The 24961-nt window shown below is 41.8% G+C and overlaps 1 protein-coding gene across 5 annotated transcripts in view; it reads left to right on the top strand.

Moving 5' to 3' along the window:
• Positions 1 to 24961, top strand: part of DOCK10 (dedicator of cytokinesis 10) — a 2208289-nt gene that overhangs the window by 1916986 nt on the left and 266342 nt on the right. For all 5 annotated transcript variants that reach the window (XM_069618176.1, XM_069618179.1, XM_069618177.1 and 2 more), the window contains one exon: positions 7183 to 7393. In XM_069618176.1, the coding sequence (XP_069474277.1) occupies positions 7183 to 7393 (211 nt within the window). The remainder of the gene's footprint in view (positions 1 to 7182; positions 7394 to 24961) is intronic.

Below are 24961 nucleotides of genomic sequence, written 5' to 3'. Positions count from 1 at the left end.
GAGAACAAGAGCAACATCCTCCAGGGCATATGAGACACCACTTGATCAGGACACAGGCAATGCTGGGTACCCAAGCTAGCAGACTATGCAAATAATCTGTACCTAGGAATGCCCGAACACCTCACCAAAATACGACAATGCATCCATAACACAGAAGCAAGACTACTCCTGAGACTAAGCATATGTGTTGTCATTCAGATTTATAAGTGCAATGTATTGAAGACATTTATTGCTGGATTCAACTTCTGTTATCTGCTGGCTGTCTTATTAACTCAATGTATCTCTTGCTATGATCAGTAGAAAGGTTATATTATGTCTTTGCCAGGTGAATACATCTGCTTTTTTATAGCCTTTCTATAGATGGTTATGTTGTTTGGCCATCCTAATGGCATTTTGTGATAACAAGGCGTTGTCAAGGGTTGTTAAGGATTTCAGTCAGGCACCCACCCATGTCTCGCCTAGCATGTAGTGCGCAATGAAATACTAGATGTTTGAATGCAAATTTCCCTCCCCAAACATGAGACAAAACCGTTTTTGGAAATTGACACTTTTAAATGAAAGGTGAAAATGACTTTGTAAAACAATGCAAAGGGAGCAAAAATTCTTAGGAAAGCAACACTAAACAGGTCCTAACAAACATAAGCAACACGATAAACAACAGTACACACTTTATGTCAGGATGGGAGTTTAAGAAACACTTTGGATGGGACAAAGACATGTGTAAACATTTGAAAACTGCAAATTCGTGGCTAAATTTCACTATGCGATTTTTGATAAAAACGGGTCAGATACACTGTTCTGCGATGTGGTTTGGGATGTAGCTAAGGGTCTTAGGTATCAGTGAGAGCTGAAATTTCTATCTATAAAACTGAAGAAGTTATGGAGGTTTTAGTGAGAGGTGTTTTTGCAAAATGGGCTCGAAAATGAAAACAGAAATTCGGTTTTAAAAATAACAGATTGGTTTTATTACACTATATTAATGACTATGAAAAAGAGAATGCCACACATGAATTTCCACAGTTACGTGGCCAGCATAATCCTTCACGTGGTGGATACTCTAGTTCTTTCTGGGATTTACTTTAGTTACTCAAAATCACTAATGACTTATGGTTTTGCAAAACAGATGAGAGAAAATCAGCACAAGAATGGTTCTGACAAAATTAAGGTTTTGAAATTAAAGATTGGATGGTTTGAGATTGGGATAAGATAATGCAAATATACTATGGGTCACTGTTCTTCCTATTAATACTTACAGTCCCTTGTAATTAAATTGGACCCTCATGGTTCTGGTCATTGAATCGGGTCAGGTCTACTGGCAGCAGGGCACTTCTGGAGGTATTGGATCAGCGGCGCGGTTCTGGTCAATTTTGGACTGCACCTCAGACTGGATTTGGATGGGCCCTTCTGGTCACTGGACATGGTAGATAGCAGGATGCAAGTTTCAGCAGGCAAGCCTTAATGTCAGACTGAATCAAAATTATTCTTTTAAGTTTTGGGATGGTTGGCCTAGCTAAAAAGAGTTCAGCAATGCTAAGGCCTGGATTCTGCAAAGAAATCTGGAGTCAGTTGCAAGATGAAGAGATCTGGACAGGATGAAGTCAGGAACAAGATGCTGCGCAGAAATCTGGATGTGTTCTGGAAGCAGTGTGACTTTGTGTGGTGAAGTTCCTATATTTATACTACCAAGTGGCATCAAAAAGTTGATGGTGTGGTCATAATTTAAAAACACACCCCCACGGCTGTGAGTGGCCACAGGCACTTGCCTTGTTTTGGTTGGCCGTCAGAACAGAGCTGTCATCTTTATGATGGGATTTAGGAACTCCCCCATTGAGTTTGACCAAAACATAACCTTTGCACAAATGTACATTTCTAAAATTATGTTCCTTAATAAAATTGGACATATACATTTCATATTTGATGAGCTATATTCACATTCAATCCCCATCTCTGTGAGAGCTGTATTTCTTATTCTATAGAATTTTCTCAATTTTAATCATAACAGTTTGGATTAATAATATCTAATGCGGTACATCTCTGGGCGCTTATCAGCATGAATATACAATCTAAGGCTTGCAAAATTAATAGTTCTGCTACAATGAGTGTTTTCCTGTAACTTTGATTCCTTAGGTGGTACAGGTTTCATCAATGTCTTCAAAGCAAAAGCCTAAAATTAGGTTAACATCTACCAATTTTTAGATGTATCCTCCTTCAGGTTGCACAGGTAAAGAGTTTCAAACTTAACCACAAATAAAGATTTAAACACCAAAATGTTCCTGTGAACAGAGTTTTTATTTCTTCTCTCCTTTCAACAAACAACAGCTGCCAGATCCCTTTGATCAGGGTGAGGTGTAGAGGGAAGCATCCTGCCCCTCCCCAGCACAGGTCAATGCTCAGCCTGTCCTTTGTTCTTGGCTCAGCCAAAAGACGAATGTCTAATGAAGTCTATTGTGCTCCATATGCGAGAACCTCCAGCAGCCATTAGCCTTCCTGTAGCAAGGGAGTGTCAAACTGAAGTGTCAAACTTTCCCAGGCTGGTCACTGTCCAATCAGATTTAAGCAGTGACTTAACTCCAATACTGGGTTGCTTTAAAATTCACAATGACATCTTTTCTTTAGCACATATAAAAATAAGCACTGTTTATAAGGGATTTGAACATTTAAAAGAATGAAGCCCTTCACAAACATGATTTAAATAGGCAAATTTGGCAATTTCTTCAGGAAAAAGAAACACTTTTTAACTGGGTTTGACATCTAATTTTCTTATGCAGCTGTCAGGTGCAGTGATGCCCGGTTTCTTCTGACTGTACTGGATGATCTGTGGTTTCAGCACACTTTAATTTCAAAAGTTCACTTGGAAATTACAGAATTTAGCACCAAAACAGCACTTTGAAGGTTGCAATTGATTGGGAAAACTATTTTAAAGGCATTTTCGGATTTTAGCCCAATTCTGTGGCATTGCTTCATCTGACAGGTAACCACACCCACTGGCCTTCTCCTGCAGGGAGTTCTGTTTTGACATCAACTTTGCCTGTGTGTGGCAGGGTAATGCAGCCTTTTTGTGATTTATGAACCCTACACAGTTTTGCAGATTTGGTGCGCACAGGGGTTATCACATCCATTTTTGGCTGTTTTCTTTCCCCATTTGCAAAGGGGTGTGGCAGGGTGCATTGGCATGGGTTGAAATATCCCACAGCATGCATACAGAAATGGACATCAGCTTGGCACTACAGAAGGAATTCAACCTTGTTCTTGCTCATGATGATTGCCACATCTACTAGAACACTCACTTAAACATCACTTTAGAGATTCTGGAAAAGACGGAGGTCCTACTCTGAGCTAAATGTGGCAATGGCTGCATGACATAACCAATGGTTCCATTCAGTGTCTTGGGGGCACATGGCATGGCCAAAGGCTGTTCCCCAATCAAAGTAACCACAGTATATGGTCCCAGGCTAATGCGCAGCAGACCTATCAGGTAGTTAGGGGTGTTTTAGGGGAGAGCTAAAATATGTGTCAAAATATCCTGTGTTTTGGCAGATGTGCGCCAAAGCCATCTGATGAGACCACAAAACATGGTCTCTAGCCATGCCCAATGCCCACTTTGCTGTTGCAGGGTATTTGGCCATGGTCTGGGCACCACAAAGTCACCTGGGGTCATGCTCGGTGGGCTTTGTGCACAGGGCCAGACCGCTGGCCCTGTATAGGGCTCTGACAATGAATGCAGAGTATGCATGCGGCCATGGACACTAGCTGCTTTGCTTGAGTCATACCTTTCCACCATGCCACAGAAACTGTCCATCTACCCAAAATTGCCACTGGGCATGGCCGATTTTCCCAGGACAGTGCCAAATAACTGCCATGGGGAAACCTGAGCCACATTTTTGTCCATTTGAAGTGTGGGTCCAGCTGACCTCGCTAAATGTCTGGAATCCACAGTGGTGTCCACTTAAAACATTATGCTTCCTTGGTGACTATGCAGATTGGACCTCTCTCAGTACCCAATCTGGTCTCCCCTTACTAGCCCTGCAGACCCAGATACTTTTAATAAAAAGACTGAATAACATAATATGCTGATACGGTGCAACCACAGGTATACCCTCTCAAAACGTACTCACATACACACACAGCACTGGTACACCCACACACATTCTCAGAAATAGCATTGCAAAGCTCACAACTGAATACACTAATCAACACGCACACACATAAACACACTCTGCATTATGCACTCCACCCATACACATACTTAGCAGCAGCTCACATACATCAACCCACCCAAATATATACTCAGCATTTTCAAACACACACAACAGCACGAGCAACATCATTAGGATACATACACACATAAACTCGCAGCATTAAACATTTACACTTACACCCAAACAAACAAACACATGAAAAAGAGGAAATCGGCTAGCATGCATTAAAAACATGTATGCCACTACCTATAAGATGTGTGTCAAATGCAAGTACTACACACTAGATCAGGCCCATGAACCCCTTCCTCCAGCCATCCACACACAGTGTATATTGCAGAGCAATGTGCCCTGACAGAGAAGAGGATACAGAGTGAAAATGGAACCAATCAAATTAACACATAGAAATAGTCACCTCCCCAGTAAACAATGTTTTTCTTTTAAGATATATCTGAAAAAAGATTTGTTCAGCTGATTGCCCAAGACTTGGGCCCAATTATTTAAAAAAATAGCAGTCGTTATGAACTCAAAAATAGGCACACAAATGCCCCATTAAACCCTCACTGGCATGAGGCATACTATTACCAGGAAGACACGCCTGAATCCTGTTCATTATCTTCAGCAATGATTCATCTACAATAACTATTGAACTAACATCTTACATTCCTTTAAGAGGTCTATCACATCAACACACAGTGGAATGTTCACTCCCAAATTCAAAGACAGTGCTTGACAAAGTGGCTTGGCATGAAAAACTCCAATCTTGCAACACAAAATGAAATTGAAGCTACCGTCTGAGATAAAACTCTTATAAACTCTCTAGTTTTTTTAAACTGGTATAATTTCTACTGGCGTGTAATTTACAAATGGTCAATTATCAGCGGGGTGGAAAGCCATAGCAAAAAGACCCCTATGACCGCTTCTCACATTCAGAAAAAAAACTAAAAACTCGGAATGCGAAATTGAGTTCTCCCGCTAGGTTAACATACTGCTCATTCTTTGTACTGGTACACTAAGTGTCTTGTCTAAAATGTATTGTCTTCATGTCTAAGCATGCCTCTCTGTTGCGCCCTGATGCCTGCGGGCTTATGGCGCATTACAAACAAATAAATAAATAAATAAATAAATAAATAAATAAATAAATAAATAAATAGGTTCTTCAAAGTGGAGTCAGGCTTTAAAAACTAAACAAAACAAGCACAATGATCAGTGGTTCTGACTGACACACCGAGGCTGGGCCATCATACTGATTTCGCAGGCAAATGTGATGCTCGTTTTGAGCTGCCATTGGATTCCAGAAGATCTTGAGGGTCCCAAATCCTGAATATATTTTGTTCGACACCCGAGCTCTGACAGTGGGTAGTTGGGCCAACTTTAGTGATAAGGATGTGTGTTTCTCCCTCTGGAAACTGGAATACAATATATCAATTTACGGAAAACCACATTTAAAAGCAAACTCAAAAGTACATTTCTTAATAGCTTGTTATGAGATGCTGTCAGCCAAAAATATAATAGCGGACTGCCTCAGAAAAGGACACTTTCCCAAAGTACTCCAGGATCGCATGCATGTGTATGACTAAACATGTATTTATATTTCTACTTGGATTGCTTATAAAGCACTTTAATTGGGCATTTAAGCTTGTACAAGCCAAACGATGGTTGTATACGTGTGGGAGATTCCCTTGCCATACGTAAACTATGTTAGGCTCTTCCCTGACTTCTCCCCGCTTCTACGCTATTGCGTAACTGGTTGTAAAAGCGCCTTGAAGCTCCTGGGTTAAGCACGCTGGCATTTGAGGCTGCTGTCGACATGTGGCAGGCAAAACATATTTCCTTTGCACATGACGGTTCATAATATCCTTTTCATGTTCCATCTAGGTATTACGGTGGATGGCCTCATATGAACTGTTACTGTTTTCTGCATCTGCTTACTTCTCCCACTCACATATATAAGACAAAGTTATAACAATGTGGTCACTTGTTCCCTTTACTACCAATAGGGGGACAATTTGATCCATTATAAAGTTTGTAGCTTTCTTTACAGCTCTCATGGTCTCGGGCGCATGTCTTACAGTATATAGTGCTCTCATGTGTTCCTTTAAATGTGTCAGTTTGCCACTGCTGTTTAGCCGAGCAAACACGGGCTTACCAAGGATTTCAATGCCTGACACTGCATAATAATGTGGTGAATTTGACTACATCACTAACGTTTGTACTTGATAGGTACTGGTGGCCAGCATGGCAGCGATCCCTACTGATTCGATTAGCTCATTGCACACACACAAGTGATAACACAGTCCTCTTGTATCCTTGCCTCTAAGGCTGCATCAAAATGATGCAGGGGGAAGGGGCGGGGCAGGGGGGCGAGAACCAGACAAGTCTAAGAATGAAGAAAGGAAACGCTTGTAGGAGATTTCTCCACCGGCCTCATACTTTGTGTAGGGAATCAAGTTGAAAATGACATACATGCGGGAAAATCCACTAGAAGGTTTTTTGTCATTCTCCCTCATCCCCATCGTTTTCTGACGCGAGGTAAACGAGGGGCATGTAAATCGTCAAGCTTGAAATGCCCAGTCGATGCTCAGCGGCAACTAGTGACTTTCAAGTAAAAGGCACATTGTAAAGTGATACATTTCTTCTGTTATCACAGTTTCCAAGTTTGAAGATTAGATGACGCCAGACGCAATCTCATTGTGGGAGATTGGCAGCGCAGTATAATTGACTCTAGCTAATGAACTCCACATGTTTGTAAATGGGACACTAGCTTCTACTCCATAAGAAGGACATGCATGTAGTGAGTTTAATATTTTTTTCGCAACTGCAATGTGTGCTTATTGGTGAAAGTTTTCTCGAACCGTGTCCTCAGTCAACTGTCTATGAGACAAGAGTGTAAGAAACCGAGAAATACAGGTGGAGAGGAGCGTACCATTAGTAACAGTTCAATCACGAAATGTACGTGTTATTGTGTTCATTTGTCTAAACTTAGGTAAACCCAAAGGAGTTGGACCCAAAATATGCCTATGTACAGGTTACATATGTCACCCCGCATTTTGATGAATCGGAAGAAGAAGAGAGAAAAACGGACTTTGAAAGGCACCATAACATCAGCCGATTCGTCTTTGAAACTCCCTTCACGTTATCAGGAAAGAAACATGGAGGTGTGGAAGAGCAATGCAAGAGGCGAACTGTTCTCACAAGTATGTTATGTCTTTTTTTATCATATACACTGTACAGTTTTCATCAATATATTATTGGGAATTGGCATGGTTGATTGATTGATGTGTGAACCTTCTTGGGAAGGCCATTAATGACAATGCGATATGTCACATTCCTGCACGTGTAACATCTACTTAGAGTGTGCTTCAGCTCTCGCAAAGGGATATTGATAAGTATGTGTTATTTACATAGACCGTTTGCGAAGGCCCTTCACATAGAACCCATTGGCATACAATATCACCAAACCGAAGTCGGGGCTCATTTATCGGAAGTATGAAAGTCTGAGTTGGTCTTGCCGGAGTCAAAACAGCAACCTTCAGATCACACACAAATTGCAGCAGCGAGCACTTAACCCAATGAGATAGCTTTTTATCTCAGATGAAGTCTGGTGTCACCTGTGATCGTGTCCATTCTTCTATTGGCCATTGTATTTAGACTTATCCATGTACTAAAAAGACCTTAAATTGCTACCACCCGGTTAGGCTTGCCCACTCCCCCCTCATGCAGGACCAACAATATTATTTTAAATGTGTCAAGGAATCCACCCAACTCTGCAGAGAAGTTAAATAGTATGTGCTGTCTGGCATAACATGTACCGATCTAGCAAATCCCGTTTCTCGTTTGAAACTGCACTGTCATACTTTGAAGTTCCTAATGTTAACGATGTTGCCCTATAGTTTGTTTGTTTGTTTTATTAATTTGTAGGGCGCACCAAACCCTTAGGTAACTTGGTGCAGCAGAGTGCAAGGATACTTATGGCTTAGTCACAGGATAGAGACAGATAAGGCATGCATACATTAGAAACAAAGTCAATACATATATAAATAACAGAGTCGTTCCAAGCTAGTGCAGGTCGGTAGTCATAGTGGTCATTGGATCGTAACCAGTTGAGGGTATTACGTCTGAAGCTATAGTGGGACTGATCGGTTCTAAGGTCAGGTGGGAGTGCATTCCAGTACTGGGCAGCTTTTACAGGGAAGCTGTTTCCACCGTTTTTTTTTAGCCTAAATCTGGGTGTTTGTAGGCAATGGGAGTTAACCGCTCTGGAGGGACGGGTGGAAGTTCTTCTGATTATTCTTTCCATGAGATAAGGTGGGGCTCCGTTGTTTAGACATTTGAAGGTTAGCAACACTGTTTTGAAGAGGATCCTATCGCTAATTTTAAGCCAGTGATGGTGTCTCCTTGAATTGGATACGTGTTCTCTGGACGAGAAGTTCAAGGCCGTTCTGAGAGCATTGTTTTGCAGTGTCTGGATAGTGAGCCCTGTTGATATCTAGTGGTGAAAGTGAGTGTTTGAAATAAATCATTCATAACAGTCCTCATAAAAGTTTGAAAAACAAGAAATATATATAGATAAATATATGTGGCAAAAAGGTGTTGTATGTTGATCTGCGACATCTGAAATGTGCTTTCCCCTTTCTTTTTCTCTCATGTAGGACTTTGCTTCCCTAGACTTTCTTTTTTTGATCTTTCTCTTTGTAGCTGTTTTAAAATGCTTAAATTTACATGATTACTTTATCTTTGAGAATTGTTATATATTTTTGCAGTTTGTGAAAGGTTCCTACATGTTTTGTGTGTGGACATTAAAACACAATAAATATATATATATATATATATATATATATTCAAAAAACAAACTGTACTTAATGATAAGTTAAGGTAAGAAACTTATTGCAACTAATCCCCTGAAATTCAACACATTGGGGAACTTGGGAGAGGTTAACTAGGCGTATTTCCGTTGATCTCCCTTATAATATTATATCCCACATAATGCATTTTCTATGGCATTGTGAATGCCTTCTCTTTTTAATGAAAATTTTCTCTTGGGGTTTGCAATGGGAATTCACCAAGTTAAGCTGGCCCTGAGTTCCCCAATGTGTTGAATTGCAATATGTTTCTTGCCTTAAACTGATCATTAACTAAAGTTATTTTTCATTGACTTTTCCACACCACTGCCCATGGCCAGTGGCCAAATTCTTCGGCCATGCCCACTGTCAATTTTAAAACACTACCAGACCACTAGCCATGGCCTTCTGTCATGCCCACTGTATATTTTAGTTAAGTTTATCTTATTTGCTTGTATAGCATGCTGAACCCAAAGGTAACTAGACACTTGGCTTATTGGAAAGGCATGTTACAGGCATAGTATACAGATACAGAGTATGTACAGATATGAAAAAAATAAAAACAAAGTGTACATATATGGTAGTAGAGATGTACAACATATACAGAATGTACATAGGTGGAAGCAATAATTTACAAGTGTACTAAGTAGATACAAGCAGGTTGCTGACCATGATATGGCAGAGGCGATCAGGATAGGATGTGTGGGAATAGCCGAATTTGACTTTGAAGCGGAAGGATTTGACTTTAAATCACTACCAGACCACTAGCCATGGCCTTTGTATTTTTGAAATCACTATCTGGTAACTAGCCAGGGTCTTTAGCCATGGCCATACCACTCCGAAACCTCAGTCCCCAAGTACCACAAGAGCAAAATAGCAATATTACTGCTCATGCAATCTTTGAGGAAACAGGTGTAGAGTACCGTCAGCCTGGAACCAGGAACACCGGAAGGACCCCCTGACCACTGTAAGGCAAGCAACCAGGTTAGACAATGGAAGCAATCCCAATCAGAGCAATAAAATATCACTACAGAAGGCTTACCCAATGCAGGTGACAGGGTACCCAGGATAAGGCGAATGGACAGGGGTCTGCAGTAGTCGACGGCGGTAGGCGACAGTTGTTACACAGGATGGCACTCTAGTTGGGTGGTAATAACACCTGATGCAGGAGAAAAAACATGAGCCAAAGGCGGAAACAGGAGAGTCGAAAATCAGTCCGGTAAACAATCCGAGGTCAAAGCATCAAGAGATAATGTCAAATGCAGAGGAAAATCCAATAACAATTCCAATGGAAGGCCGAGGTAAAAAATCCAAGTAAGTCGCCAGAACAAATGCAGAAGTATCAAAGGAAGGCGAAGAGGAATCCAGGAAGCAGTCCGTGGTCAAGATAATCAAGAGCAACAAAATCCGTGAGAACGTCAAACAGTACTAGCAAAGTCAGCTGTGAAGCGCTGAATGTGAGTCAGTACGTTCCTTTTAAATACAAAGGTAATCACATGATTCAGTCACGTGATCATGCTCCGTGCACCGTGGATTGTTTCTTTACGTGTAGCTTCTTGACATGTGATGCGTGCTGCGCGTCTCACTGTTCCGACCATGTCCCTTCCTTGTCACGTGGCGAATTGCGTGACGAGCCCAGTGGTGCCGGTGCCTCGGATGCCCAGTGGCAAGCCGACACGGCAGTCGCCAATGTAGAAAAGGGGACCGCACCGGGCGAACTGGACGCATGTCCTTCTGAGAGTGGCAAGTGCCGTCGCCCACTCGTCGTCGGCAGACCTGCATAGGTAAGTGGGACCTAGTCTGTCTGGGAACCTGAAGTGTTTGTTGTTTTGCTAACGGGGCCACTAACGGGGGCGTGACACCAGTGATTTTTCACTCCTGACCTCACTGTATCTGTTAAAATTACTAAAATGTTTTTTTGTGTTACTCTTTTCCCATAGCCGCAGGTATCATTATAATCATTATAATAAGGGTTTCCCTTTTGCAGTGGGTTCTTTTTTACTTCTAGGATTGTTTTTCCAGTGTGTTAAAACAAATGTCAGAATCTGTGTTTATCAGTGTTTTCCCATGTGCCCCTTCAAACAGTCATGGATAACTGTTTTTTCCAGTGTAAACACACAAATACTATGTTGTTCCATTGTGTGCATAGGTAGGGTAACATCATGACTGGCTGCAAGAATAATGTATGCCCCAGGTTTGGCCATGATGTCATCGATTATGTCATCTATGATGTTATCTTTGATATCCTGGATGTTACTGTTAGCAGTGCATGGTGGTTGCACAAGTTATGTTTGAATAGCTTTCATTACTAGTGGATTTCTTGTTTTTTTTTTATTTTACTTGTAACCGTAATGTCCCTTTAACAACGTTTTGTCACTGAATTTGATAGGTTTTCATTAGTGCAACTTATCCATAACGTTCCTTTAACATTTTGTTCAGTGGATTTTATGTTTTTGTTACTGCAACTTAACCATAACGTCCCTTTAACAAAAATCTTTCATGGAAAAAACTTTCATTGCAGGAACCTTAATGTGAGCAATACATTGCAGCAAAACCTTTAAGAAATCCAAGGACAACACGTTAGTTGCCGGTATGTTAAGGTGAGAACTCAGCACAACAAAACGTCTGAAATTCAGCTAAAGACACCTTAATTTTGCACCACCTGTTGCTCAGCCTACAACCACAATGATGATATCACAGATGACATCACCAATGGCATCATCTGTGACATAAACAAAAGTCAATTAGATTACTTTTACTTTGTACATTATGCGTTTTATTTCAATTATAACATGTTAATCACTTTCAAAAGAGACATAGAAAGAAATAAACATCTATGTAAATGTTTTCAAGCAAATATTGAATTATAAAACTTCATTTATTTTCTATACATATTTAAATTTAGAGTAATAATAACTTTGTTTCAATACCCCTTTATGGAAATCTTAAAATATATACTAATACATAGTTGTTCCTTGTTTTGAAGCAATTCTCATGTCATTTAGAACATGATACATGTACACAATTTTTTACAATAAAACAATTGTGTATTTACATAGGTTTATTTTTAAATGTAGTACATTTATTTCTACACCTTTGTTTTGTAAATGTGTATACACATTATATTATATAGAACATGTCTTACATTTATTTGGCACAAACGGGAACATTCTAAGCAGTGTACTTTTTATAATTCAGATATCCTCTTTTACCAAAGTACTACAAAAGAAAGCTTACAAGTAGTGATTTCATGCATGTGTAGCCGTTTACTGTTTTAAACAAAGTACTCATTGTTATGAACTATTCGAAAAATCTAATATCACATATGTAGAAACGTAGGGTGCTCTGAATATGGGCAAATACCTAGACTGCACTTATTGCTGATGGCGTAACTTAAATAAGCATTGATATCACATATGATGTTATTAACAAATGCCATCTGTGATGTCACCAGTGATGTCATTGTGGTCATAGGCTATATAACAGGGGGTACAAAGTTAAGGTGGTTTTAGCTGAATTTCAAGGTTTTTTGTTTTTAAGTTCTCACCTTAACATCCCTGCAACTAAAGGTTTTTCCTTGAATTTCAAAGGTTTTGTTACAATGTATTGCTCTCCTTAACGTCCCTGCAACTAAAGCTTTTTTCCTTGAGTTTTAAGGGTTTTGTTATTCCATAGATTTTCTCAGCACATGCCCAGTGACCAAAGCCTATGGCTGTGCCCACTGTATATTTTAGAATACTACCAGACCTCGGGTATGGCCAGTGGACATAGTTTTAGACCATGCCCACTGTCCATTTTAGAAACCTACTAGCCTTGGTTTTAACCTGTTTTGACAGTGGTATTGTTATGTATAAAATTTGGGAACTCACAATGTTTATAGGCAATATGCAGTGTGATTAAATTATTAGTCAAAGATCACACACTTTGGTTAAGCAGTGTGCTACATGCCCGTAGTTTTATGGACGGTGTCTTGATGACTGTTGGGATACATCGGACAACCCCAACTAACCGCATTTGAGCAGCACGGAATAGAGAAAAAAATGACTGTCTGCAAGAATAACATATGCCCAGGTACTTTTGCCCCCATTGCGAAAATCAAAAGCTGCCACCCATGAATATATGCACAGTAAGTGAACATATATCTTAAAGTGAAATATAGAAATGTAGTACAATTGACCTTCCACTAAGAAGAAAGAATGCAAAACAAAATAGCATTGGACTTTTACAAAAAGTAACTAACACCAGAAAAATAACCTGGAAGAGGAAATGTTCCCATAAATATGCTGGCAAAGTATTAAAGGTGTTCACCTTTTAAACCCAGCAATCTGCAATGAAATATTCCCAGGAAAACAAAACCCCAATACAAAACATGTGCTTTTGGTCTTGTGGGTTACATGACAACCTAAGTAAAATCCTTGTAGCCAAATACATGAGCAAGATTGCCAACCTCAATTAAAAAAAAAACAAGGGGTTGCATCTGCCCTCTCAAAAAAAAAGTTGCACTGTCCACCCACATGTGTCCTTTACTTGTGTCCTGAAAATTAGCTACAATCAGGGGCAAATAACTGCACCAGTGTCCAGGATTACAAACTTTCTTGCCACATCGTGGGTAAATAGTCATGACTTACTTGCCCTCTTATCATTTTCCCTCCTCACCCCATGTCTGGCTTCCAACAATACTCAGCTTTATAAAGATAGCTTAAAAAGTACACATTCCATAGTATCACTCAAATATATCAATCCTTGTAAAACTATGTTAGGCAAAAGGTGTGGAATTGTGGCATTACCCCCTCTCCCCCATCTGACTGGGAGACTACAAATACCAGAATGCAGGTCAGCAAAAGGCAGAAAAAAAATCTCTGAGGGTAAAACTTCCAAGGACTGACAATAGCACGGTTTAATAGAATAATGTGGATACCATGTGTTTTCTTAATGTGTTATGAGATATTTTAATTAAAGAAATCGCACAGCCCCAACGTCACTGTAGCTGTAAAAAGATCTATTGTTTTCCTGCTCCTGGCCCTCACCAAGTGTCACACTCCTCTGTTCCTGTGGCCCACACAACCATGATGGCTCCTCACCCTTCCTGCCCTCTCCCATTCCCCCCACAAGACACATTGTTTCCGTCACAGTTTGCTTTCAAATGTCAGCTCTTTGTGGCTATTCTTTCCATAGCCGAGGCAACAGAAAAGCTTTGTGTTGCAAACTCAGTCCCTAGACCCCCTCTATCTCCCAAATTTCACTTGGTGTCCTCTTACCTCCCACCACCTCTACACTGATGGCATTTGCATGTTTTTCCATCTGCAAATGGATTTTCTCCTTCATTTCATTTTCCGATACCCTCGGCTATATCCGGCTCTATCTCTCACATCGAGCAAAAACAAAGATGGTTGGTGTTTCATTTCTAAAAACCCCTGACTTTGGCAATTGGCCCGGGATATAGCAATCTAATTTGAAGGAGGCGGCCCCCCCATTCTCAATCAAATATTTTTAAAACTACTGCACGGTATAAGCTCAAACCGCAGAAAGACCTCAAGTCAACACTTTGTGCCCAAGTTGTTTCAGACCTCTCTATGGAAAATGAATGGGAAGTAGGCCGCAACTATTTTCGTTTTTCTTTCTTAATTACTTTTTTATTTTTTAACACATTTTTACCAAACCTTGTAGTGTGGAGGGTGGGCGGGGGGACTTGCATTGCCCTAACTGACTTCTAAATTTCTGGCAAATCCATTGCACGAGTCAAAAGTTATTAGGAATTAATTTTTTCAAGGCTCCTATGGGAGTCCGACTCACCTTAACTATAGGGTGGCTACCTCCGCCGTACAATATAGTAAAATGTTATTCGAGTTTGTCTCGCACGTGCAAGCTGCATTTGTAATTCTCCATCTATTAGCAGTTAACCCTTTTCATGTGGACCTCATGGCATCTTGACGTTTAGAGTGCAATACTTTCAAGCAGTGACAGAAGCATGGTTTAAAAAAGACAGAACGAGGATGCCGTGTGTTTGCTTAATGTTATGAGATATTTAAAACTAAGAAAACACACGGCATCCAGGACTGTGGACTGTCTCCTATCCGTGCCGTAACCAGGACCGACTCTCCGTAGCTTGAAAGCAAGGAAGGGGCTGTCTCCCTCAGGCCATGTTGCTCAAAGTGTCTTGTAACTTGTGCTCATTTATTAGGCACATGACCTGCCGGGTGGGTGGGGGTGGCGCCTCCCTCGCTTTGAAGCTAAAATGCATTCTGGTCTTTTTTGTCTGTTTTACTATGGACAACAGAGAGCCATATCACAGTCTTGTGTTCAAGGGATCCTCACACTCTTGTTCTCTATTCCTCTAGTGGTCTCTCCCTATGGTCTTAATCTCAGAACTAAGGAATGCCAGCATACTTCCAATAGTGGTCACCACTTGCGTTATTTAGTTCAAGTTTAAGGGGTTCCTGCACCCTTAATTTGGCTTTCATGAGGGAGTGACTGTTCCAGGCTACAACTATGGCATGGATCATGTTGGCAGGCACTAACAGTGGTATTGCAGTGAAGCAGGCATTAAACTAAGGTGTATAGCTCCAGGGAAAGTGGAGGATAACCTAAGGTCTTTCCAAGAAACTCACTAGACCTCCTTCAGTCAGCCAAAAATATGGCCTCTTATCACCACCTTGCTCTCAGGGTTTTGACTCTGGCAGTCAGACTGGACAAAGATCTCTTGCAGTGAGATATTATCTCTGCTGCCCTTTCCTCTATACAATGACTGGACATCAAACATAGGATCCAACTTAACATCTCTGCTTGATTAATAAAGACTATCAGGTACTATCCTCCCAGTGCACTTAGATCCTCAGACTTTTCACTCCCTCTGGAACTAAAGAATACTCAAGTGGACTTGAAACTGAGCACTTACATTTCGGATCTCTTCATAAAACCCTTAACTTCAGTCAGCAATGAGATGGTCTCTATGGATGCTCTACTTTGGTGATGAACAGTGCCAAGAGGCAAACATGGCAGAAGTGTGTGATATAAAAAAGATCCAACTAATTCACTCACTCATTCAATAACTCAGTCACTCACTCACTGGCTCACTCACCCACACACTCACAGATGGGGTTGCATCAAAGGTATATTTGTTTTTAGGCGATATTAAACTTATTTTGTTCAATCTTTTGACATCCTGCTGTACCTTGCAGTTTTGATTAGGTGCAGGGTCTTTTTATTTTATTTGTTTATTTCTATCAAGCCATAGCCCGCAGGCATCAAGGCACTCAACCGACAACATAAAAGTAACAGATCATGGGAATGACTAATTTACTCAAACAGAGCTGTTTTCTGATTTTTTCGGACAGTACTGTAACTTTCCTCTGAACGCATGGATGTGGGAAGTTTGTTCCAAGTACTTGCCGCTCTGAGAGGGAAGGTTCTACCTTTTCCTCAAGCTCGTTTGGCTTGTGGTATGACAAAAAGATGTGCAGCACTTGAGCGCAGGATCCTGTTTGGGGAATAATTTCTCAAAGTTTGATTTAGATAATCTGGTGCCTCGCCATGTAGGCATTTATGAGCCAGAGCTAGTATCTTAAATTGAATCTGTTTCTCCACAGGCAGCCAGTGAAGCTCCTTTCTGTAGTTTGAAATATGTTCTTTTCTTATGACATTATAGATTATCCTTATGGCGTCATATTGAATAGTCTGCAGCTTTTGGATGTTCTTTTTACTAGCTCCACATAGTCAGTCATTGCAATAGTCCAGCTGGGACATACTTATGGCTCGAACTAAGGTTTCACAGTTTTTACCTGAAACTAATGGATTCATTTGTCTCGAGATTTTGAGGTGGTAGTGTGCATTTTTAGTAATGTTGTTGACGTGAGCATCCACATTAAGGGATGCCTCAAATACTGTGCGTAGTGTTTTCACCTTCTCAACCACCTTGATGGGGCAGGTGTCTAGTATGACACTTGTGTATGCTTGTTCCAGCTTATTTCTGGCTTGACTTGTCCCAAATATCAGGATCTCAGTTTTAGAGCTGTTTAGGCCCATCCAATTTCAATCATCCACTCCTGGATGATCGAGCAGATGGGGCTAAGGGTTGTTGTGTCGATGGCATGATCACCACTAAGATACACGGAGAGCTGGAAATCATCAGCATAGTTGGTGAAGTGAAGGTCCATATGTTTAAGTTTTTTACATAAAGGCCTTATATAGATGTTGAAAAAGGTTGAGGAAATACAGGCCCTCGGCGGCACTCCTTATTTGATAGCAGGCAGTGCCCCAGCATATCTTAGAGGTTCTTTCACTCAGAAAGGATGGTATCCTCTGTGTGGCATGGCTTGAACATTAATCAGTATCAGCCAGTTTTTCCAGTAGTCTAGAGTGGTCTAGGAGATCAAACGGTGCAAAGAGATCTAATAAAATAAGGAGGCTCGTTTTACCCTCATCTATTCTTCCTAGCATTTGCGTCTGCAGGTATAGCAATGTGCTTTCTGTCCCGTAATTTCTGCTTAAACCAGATTGTTTGTGATGAAAAGCAGCAGCAGATTCGAAGTGTGCCAGTATGTGTATGGTTGCTGCCTTATCCAATATTTTTAATAAACAAGGGGTATTAGGTATTGTTACTAGGTTTGCAGGGTCTTTGGCACTGAGGCCTGGCTTCTTAATAATGGTCATGACTGCTATCTCCTTGATAGAAATGGGAATGTTCTCATTTAAGAAAGAGGCATTTATAAATCGGGTAAAGAAAGGGGCAAAGATGCTAATGTTCTTAAGAATTATCTTCTTTGGAAGAAGGTCACCTATACAGGAAGTAGGCCTGATGTTAGCTAACATTTGGGTAGTATCGTCGATAGTCATGGTCTCAAAGCAGACATTTGGTGAGGTGTTAATATTATTGGTGTTGGTTTTCATCGCTTGTTTAGAAAGTGTCTTTATGACACCTCGTTTGTTTTGAATTTTACTACGGGCCAGTAGGACCTTGTCTTGAAATGCTTTTTGCACGTTTTCGCAGTCCTCCTTGTTTGGGTTAATGGCATGAGTGATGGCAATGGGTTTTTCACAGGATTTGTATAACTCAGAGTTTCTTAGTATTGTTTCCTGCTAGTTCAATTTGTGCATCACAGTAGATTTTTTTGGCCTTGAGAATCTTTGTTTTATATTTTCTTTATATAGATATCCATTTGTCTCTATTTTCAGTATTCTGATTCTTTACCCATAAACGCACGGCTTGTCTTTTTTTCCTGAACTTAGCACAAGTGACAATGCTACTGTGACTTGTCTCAAGATCTGCGTAGGGCATTGGCAGTACCTTCTACTTTTAAAGTCATTGGTAACCCCCTTGAGTACTGATGTTTTTCTACTGCACTGTTTTTATATGCTTCATATGTATGTTCTAGATGCTCTTAGCTCACTTCTTTGATTGTAGATTCTCTTGGAGTACATTGTTAGGCAACCACAATGTGACTGAGACTATGCTGAAGTTTGTATGTTTCTGAATACTAAAGTATCCTACTTTCTGTGACTTGGATACATTCTCTAATAGTCCACCTAAAACTCCTGACACTAAGACTGCTGCTATCACAGATACTATGCTGAAATGTGTACATTTTTTAACACTAAAGAATAATCCTGGTTACTGTCGTCTATATTCCCTGGTAGTCTACCATTAACACCTGATGCTGTGGCTGCTTGTGTACTGTACTACACAATCCATCCACCTAAAAGGCCTTTGATCACTCTGTTTCCTAGTGTACTGTGCTACACCTTTTTACTATATCTCCGAAATTGCGTCAAGTTCTTAGATTCTGACTAGTGTAGCATGCTACACCATTTACTGAAATTGCTCTGTGATCTTGGAGTCTAATGCGCTACACCATTTATTTTATCTCTGTGTTGCTCTGTGGCCAGGGAGTCTAACTACCATTAAAATCATTTCCCTGTGACTTCTGATTTATCCTTATAAACCCACTGAGTTTTGTTGTGCATATGTTACACTTTATTCTCCCTATGAGCTGTGCAGGTTAATCTAGAGGCATTTGATTTACAATTTTTGCCAACCTTGATATGATTTCCCTGTTCCTGGATTCCTTCCACTCTTTCGCCTTTGTTATTGCTCACTATGGACACCTCAGTCTCCCTGACATTATAGCATTGATTTGTATTCTCTACCCAGTTATATTGCCACCAAAACATTCTGAAATAATTTCCTCAAATGTGTGTCGAAAGGCCATCACAATTACCCTCCTATTCAGAAATGTCCTCCTTTCTGAAAGTACACCATCTCTTTTAGATTCATGATCCTTCTCTCTATCCCCCTGAATGGTGGAATCAAATGGAATACAGCTTAGAGCCCACACCCTACCTTCATCTTGGTCTTTAACTTGTATGACAGTGGTACTATTATGGTGTACAGTGACACACCCAGACCCAGATTCCCTTAAATGGACTGTCACAGCGTTACCTGAGACCAAGAAAAACACCAAGATCATATGTGAGGATTCAATGGGCCTCATTGCCGGTCAGGCTGTAAACCTGCTGGTGCTACCAGCGGGTTGCCGCAGGACCCGTAATAATTTACTGGCACCTGACTTCCCAGTGCCACCGGGCTATTACAAGTTGGGGGGCTGGGAAGTCAGGCGCTGGTACATTTATTAATCCCCATTCCCATAGAGTCCTATGGGACTCTATGGGAGTAGGGACAAAGGAGCACCGGCACCGTTGGCAATGGTGCCAGTACTCCTGTGACAAGTTTGCCTACCATGGCCGCTGCACCTGTCGGGGTAAGACCTGTCAGGCACAGCGACTCCGGCAGCCTTGTAGTTTGCCAGTCCGGAAACAAGGATGCCAGTGAGCTTCCCGGCACCCTTGTTTCCAGACTGGCAACATTATAATGAGGCCCAATATCTTTAATCATTGATTCATTTAACGAAGGACATTATCAAATGAAAATGTTTTTACCCACACAACACAACAACTGATGGTTTGGTTTGTCTCCCGGGTTTAACTGGTCCTCTACACACCTGAGGAACCTTCCCAGAAAATCCTATTAGGTGTTCCCTCCTGTCCTCTGGGTTGTCAGTTACAGTTCTTAAAGTTACAAAGGGGTTTATTTGCCCCTTTCTTTGTCGTTACTGGGTTTAGGTTGTCCAGAATTATTCTTCTATATTTTATATATATTTGATCTTGATGCTGGCTTTCAGAGTCCCATGTGCCAAGACTCACTTGCATGCAAAGTCTCTCAAGCAGGCTGGTCAGTGCTAGTAGTTGAGCACACAATAGACAAACACAAAATAATCAGTCAGTATCCGGATCCGATCCTAGTAGTGACAGCAGCACACATAGTCTAGTTCAAAGAAGACACACAGTGGTCTCTACCAATCCACAGTCCATACCAATACTGACCATATCCCAAGACTTACAACTCTAGGGAGATGGTTTCACCCTCACGAAGTGAAAGAGTGAAAGATAATTTTTTTTAGAACAAAGAAAAAAACAGAAGATGGGAAAAGAAACCTAAAACAACGGCTGAGATAAGTTCAGAACATAATTTAGTGGTCAATATATCGACCAAAATACTCAATCCCAGCAGACTGCTCTACTGAATAAAGGTCTCTCATTTGTCCCGATATCTAACTCTAGTTTATTCACTGAGAAAATGTATCTTTACAAATGACTAAGGAAGGTGAGATTACAATAATTATTTTTATATTCAACCACCAATCGAGGAGGAATCCTTCACATTTGACATCTTGGAATTGCGACCTAAAAGTACATTTTATCCAAATGTCAATAATATCGCATTGAACCTCTTCGAAACAAAGGTCATACAGGATTTGCATAACATTAATTTTAAGAGAATGGCACCATGTAACATTAAGAATAAACAACTATTATCAATTGAAACCATGGCTAAAGACGAGAGCCTTACCATCAAGCCAGCTGACAAGAGGGGACTTATTGTTGTCATGGATTCCTCCTTTTACCATCAGAGTTGTTCAATCTTATTAGAAGACAAATCCACATATATCAAACTGGATGGAGATCATTTGAACACTATCCATGGATCAATTCAAAAATCCTTCACAAACGCATTAGAGAATCTATGGATTAGTGCAAAAACACACACATTTTTTAACAACGATTTCCAATTACTCAAACACCTCACTGAACCTCCATTGAGACCCATAGTAGCTGGGACTGAGAGCATATTTGATCCACTCGCGAGTTATGTTGACAATATTTTACAACCTTTGATTCAGCAATCAGACACTTACTCACGTGACACTATACACTTTTTGAATACTTTGCATCATCTATCTAATCCAAAAGACAACTGGATTCTCTTTACTTTGAATGTGTGCAGCCTTTAGACTTCTATTCCGCACAATGAAGGCATTGAAGCAATTGAGTGGTTATTAATACACCCTGTCTTTGTCAGGGCAAACAGAATTTTCATTATTGAACTACTACAACTCAAACTATTTAACAATTACTTTAGGTATAGAGGGACCTTTTACACACAAGCATCAGGTACTTCAATGGGGTCTGAAATGGCCCCTTCATACCCAAATGCGTTTATCTACCTTTTTGAAAGTAAACGTGTCCTAGATAACATCAACTGGTCAGACACATTTCTATTTTGGCAACGCCATATAGATTAATCTTTTGGTGTCTGGTGGGGGCACTTAGAACTTGATGAAATCCTGTCATTCCTTAGGCAGGTGCATCCCATTTCGTTCACAATGGAGGTATGTAGTCCCAAAATCCACTTCTTGGATGTATAGATTGAGATTATCAACGACCAATTCTACACAAATATCTATCATAAACCCACTGACGTAAATAACCTACTGCACTTTACATGTGCGCATCCTAGATCCATGACCAAAAGCTTAACCTATAGCCATATTCTCAGGCTTAAAAGGATCATATCCAAGAAGAATCTAGCCACCTGGTGGCGCTGCATATATAATGTGACCACAAAAGTGATGGGTGGAAGGTTTTGAATGAATCTGAACCACTGGCATTGCTCTGGACAAACCTTCCACACCACCGTCTTTTAGCACATCTGCGCCATTGCAAAAGGGGGTAAAGCCATATGCAAATCAGTCAGGTACTGCCACCAATGGTAGCAGCCCAGCCTGAACTGCTACGCCAGGTCCCCTCTGCACGGAAACACAAGCAACCGCAGACATGTTTTGGCCTTGTTCGGCCTCCTCAGTGAGGTACAGCTTGGTTCCCTATGGCGCAGCGAGCAAGGGACCCACGTATGGGCATACCCTCTCTCACATAATGAGACAAACTGTGACAACAAAAGTGATGGGTGGAAGGTTTTGAATGAATCTGAACCACTGGCATTGCTCTGGGCAACCTTCGACACCACCGTTTTTTAGCCCGTCTGCACCATTGCAAAAGGGGTCCAGCCATATGCAAATCAGTCAGGTACTGCCACCAATGGTAGCAGCACAGCCCGAACTGCAAGGCCAGGTCCCCTCTGCACGGAAACACGAGAAACCCCAGACATGTGTTGGCCTTGTTGGGCCTCTTCAGTAGGGTGGGGCCAAGCCTGATTTGCATATGGTCTTTCCCTTTCTGTAATGGCTTGGCAGGCAAAGAACAGTGGTCTGGAGGGTTGCCCAGAGCAATGCCAGAGGTTAAGATTCATTCTAAACCTTCCATTCATCACCTCTTTGGTTTTGCTATGTTACCCCGAATGGGACGGGTATGCCCTGACGTCGGTCCCATGCCTGCTGTGCCTAGAGACCCAAGCTACTCCTCACTGATGAGGCTCAACAAGGCCAAAACATGTTTGTGGATGCTTGTGGCCACGTGCAGGAGGGATGTGATCTAGCAGTTCAAGCTGGACTACGCCTTTTGGGGTGGGGCCAAGCCTGATTTGCATATTGTCCATCCCCTTCTGTAATGGCTTGGCAGGTGTAGAACGATGGTCTGGAGGGTTGCCCAGAGCAATGCCCGAGGTTAAAATTCAATCTAAACCTTCCAGCCATCATCTCATTGTTTTTGCTGCATATATTATAACATCTTGCAGCATTTGGATGGACAGTTCAGGCCCCTGACATTCCACGCCATGCATCTGAGGGACTTGGCCATGACATTTTTGTTGTATACTTGTGACTTCTGTGTTCTCCCAGAACATAGCTTGTACTGTGACTGTAGAAAGGCGAAGTGGGGTACCTGTGACTGTAGACCATAGTCTTTGGAGGAGCGGCTTGTCTCGACTCCACTGTGCAGCTTGAACTTCAAACACCCCAACCTTGCCCCTCCTCCCCCACCAGTAACCTGCTGGTTAGCCCCACCCTCCTTAACCCCATGCCAGCCATGTTCTCACACTCGTGGTACTGCCAAGCAGCTCCCTCTGATATGTATTGTCCCAGCTGCTAGTGCATAGTGACCAACACCACAATGATGCTGCATGGCGCTTACCCCATCTGTTATCTCCTCTTAAGTAATTGTTCCCTTTGCAGCATGCCAACCTAGGCAGAGACTCAAGGAATGAATTGGTCTCCTCAGGAGTTTGAAATAATTACACCAGGCTGTCGTGTTCGACTCTCAATTTGGCGGAGAAGAACATAGCGTATTTCATGCCATTCTCTCCAAGTCATCTTTTGATATTGCCAAATGTTCTCCTTGATGTTTGGACTTTATCTGAAAAGTCTGGGAACAGCCAGATCGATGTGCAATGGTAAAGCAGGGGGCCTTCCTCTCTGGCTTTTTGTAGGGCAAGCTCCCTGTCAAAATAGTTGAACAATCGGGCTATAAGTGGCTGGGCCGGTGCTCCTGGTATCGGACCCCTTCCACTGGGCATGTGGTGAGCCCTCTCCACAATGAACACCACTGAGAAGTCCTCGCCAGCTAAGACCTCTTTCAGTAGATTTTCCACCAGTGACTCCATATTGCGCTGATCCGTCACCTCAAGTACCCCCACAATCCTGAGGTTATCCTCTGGGATCTAGACTCCAATTCATCCTGTTTATCTGTCAATTCTTTGATGGCCCGCTTGATTGTGGCCAGGTCCCTCCCAGTGGCACTGGTTCCATCCTCGATTGTGGACACTCCACCCTCGATTTCATCTAAGCGTTCTCCATGCTTATCCAATCTGACCTGCGTGTGATCCACCTTACAGGTCAGGGTGTCAATTTTTCCATCTAGTGATTGTATGCTCACCTGTACCTGTCCCAGCATGGTCTTAATATTACTGAGCGCTCCATCCTGGTAAACTAAGGTCTGCGGAGCACCGTTTGGGGAACATTCTTGTGATGTTCATGGTCTTGCTGGAGTCGAGGCCTCAAAGTGCAGTCTCGACTGTTGTTTTCCTGACTTTTGTGATTTTACCATGGTACTACTGTTCATCAGTTCAGAGCAGTCAGCAGTACAGAGCTGTCTGATCCAGAGGAACACTCCAGCGGTCCCCCTTACTGTCCCCTGATGGTGGTGGCCTTACGCAGCTCTACTCTATGGTATCCCAGAGTTTCTCGGTCAGAGCCCCACCTCGCCACCATATATTTGAACTTCAGTAGCGTCAATTCGGTGTTGCCAGGTGGCTGCTCCTCGCTCCACAGTACATCGAGAGGGCCCGCGTGGTTCTCCTCCGGGGGTGTCAAGCCTTTCATTAGTGCACCTCTTCATGGGGTTGACTCCTGGGCCCTGCTTCTCCCAGTCCCCCAATCGTGGAGCATCAGCTGGCTCCCAATCATAGTTACTCCACTATTGTATTGTAGGTCCCACCGTCTGTCCCTGAACTGAATGTGAGCCCTCCACTGTGTCGCGATCTATGGAGGTCCCTCTGCCAGTCACCAGAGCAGGAGGAAGTGCATCTCCTGCCTGCGGTAGATCTACCTGGCTTCAGTGGGAAGAGTCATCCGCCAACATCTCCTCGCTCGCCTCAGCTGGGGCGCCGCTGGGACTACTGCATCTGCCTTGGGATCCTTG

Source organism: Ambystoma mexicanum, chromosome 10, assembly GCF_040938575.1.
Source record: "Ambystoma mexicanum isolate Mex_15411 chromosome 10, UKY_AmexF1_1, whole genome shotgun sequence".
Classification (NCBI taxonomy): Eukaryota; Metazoa; Chordata; class Amphibia; order Caudata; family Ambystomatidae; genus Ambystoma; species Ambystoma mexicanum.
Note: the sequence above shows the minus strand (reverse complement) of the source record. Positions and strands in the feature narration are given on the sequence as shown.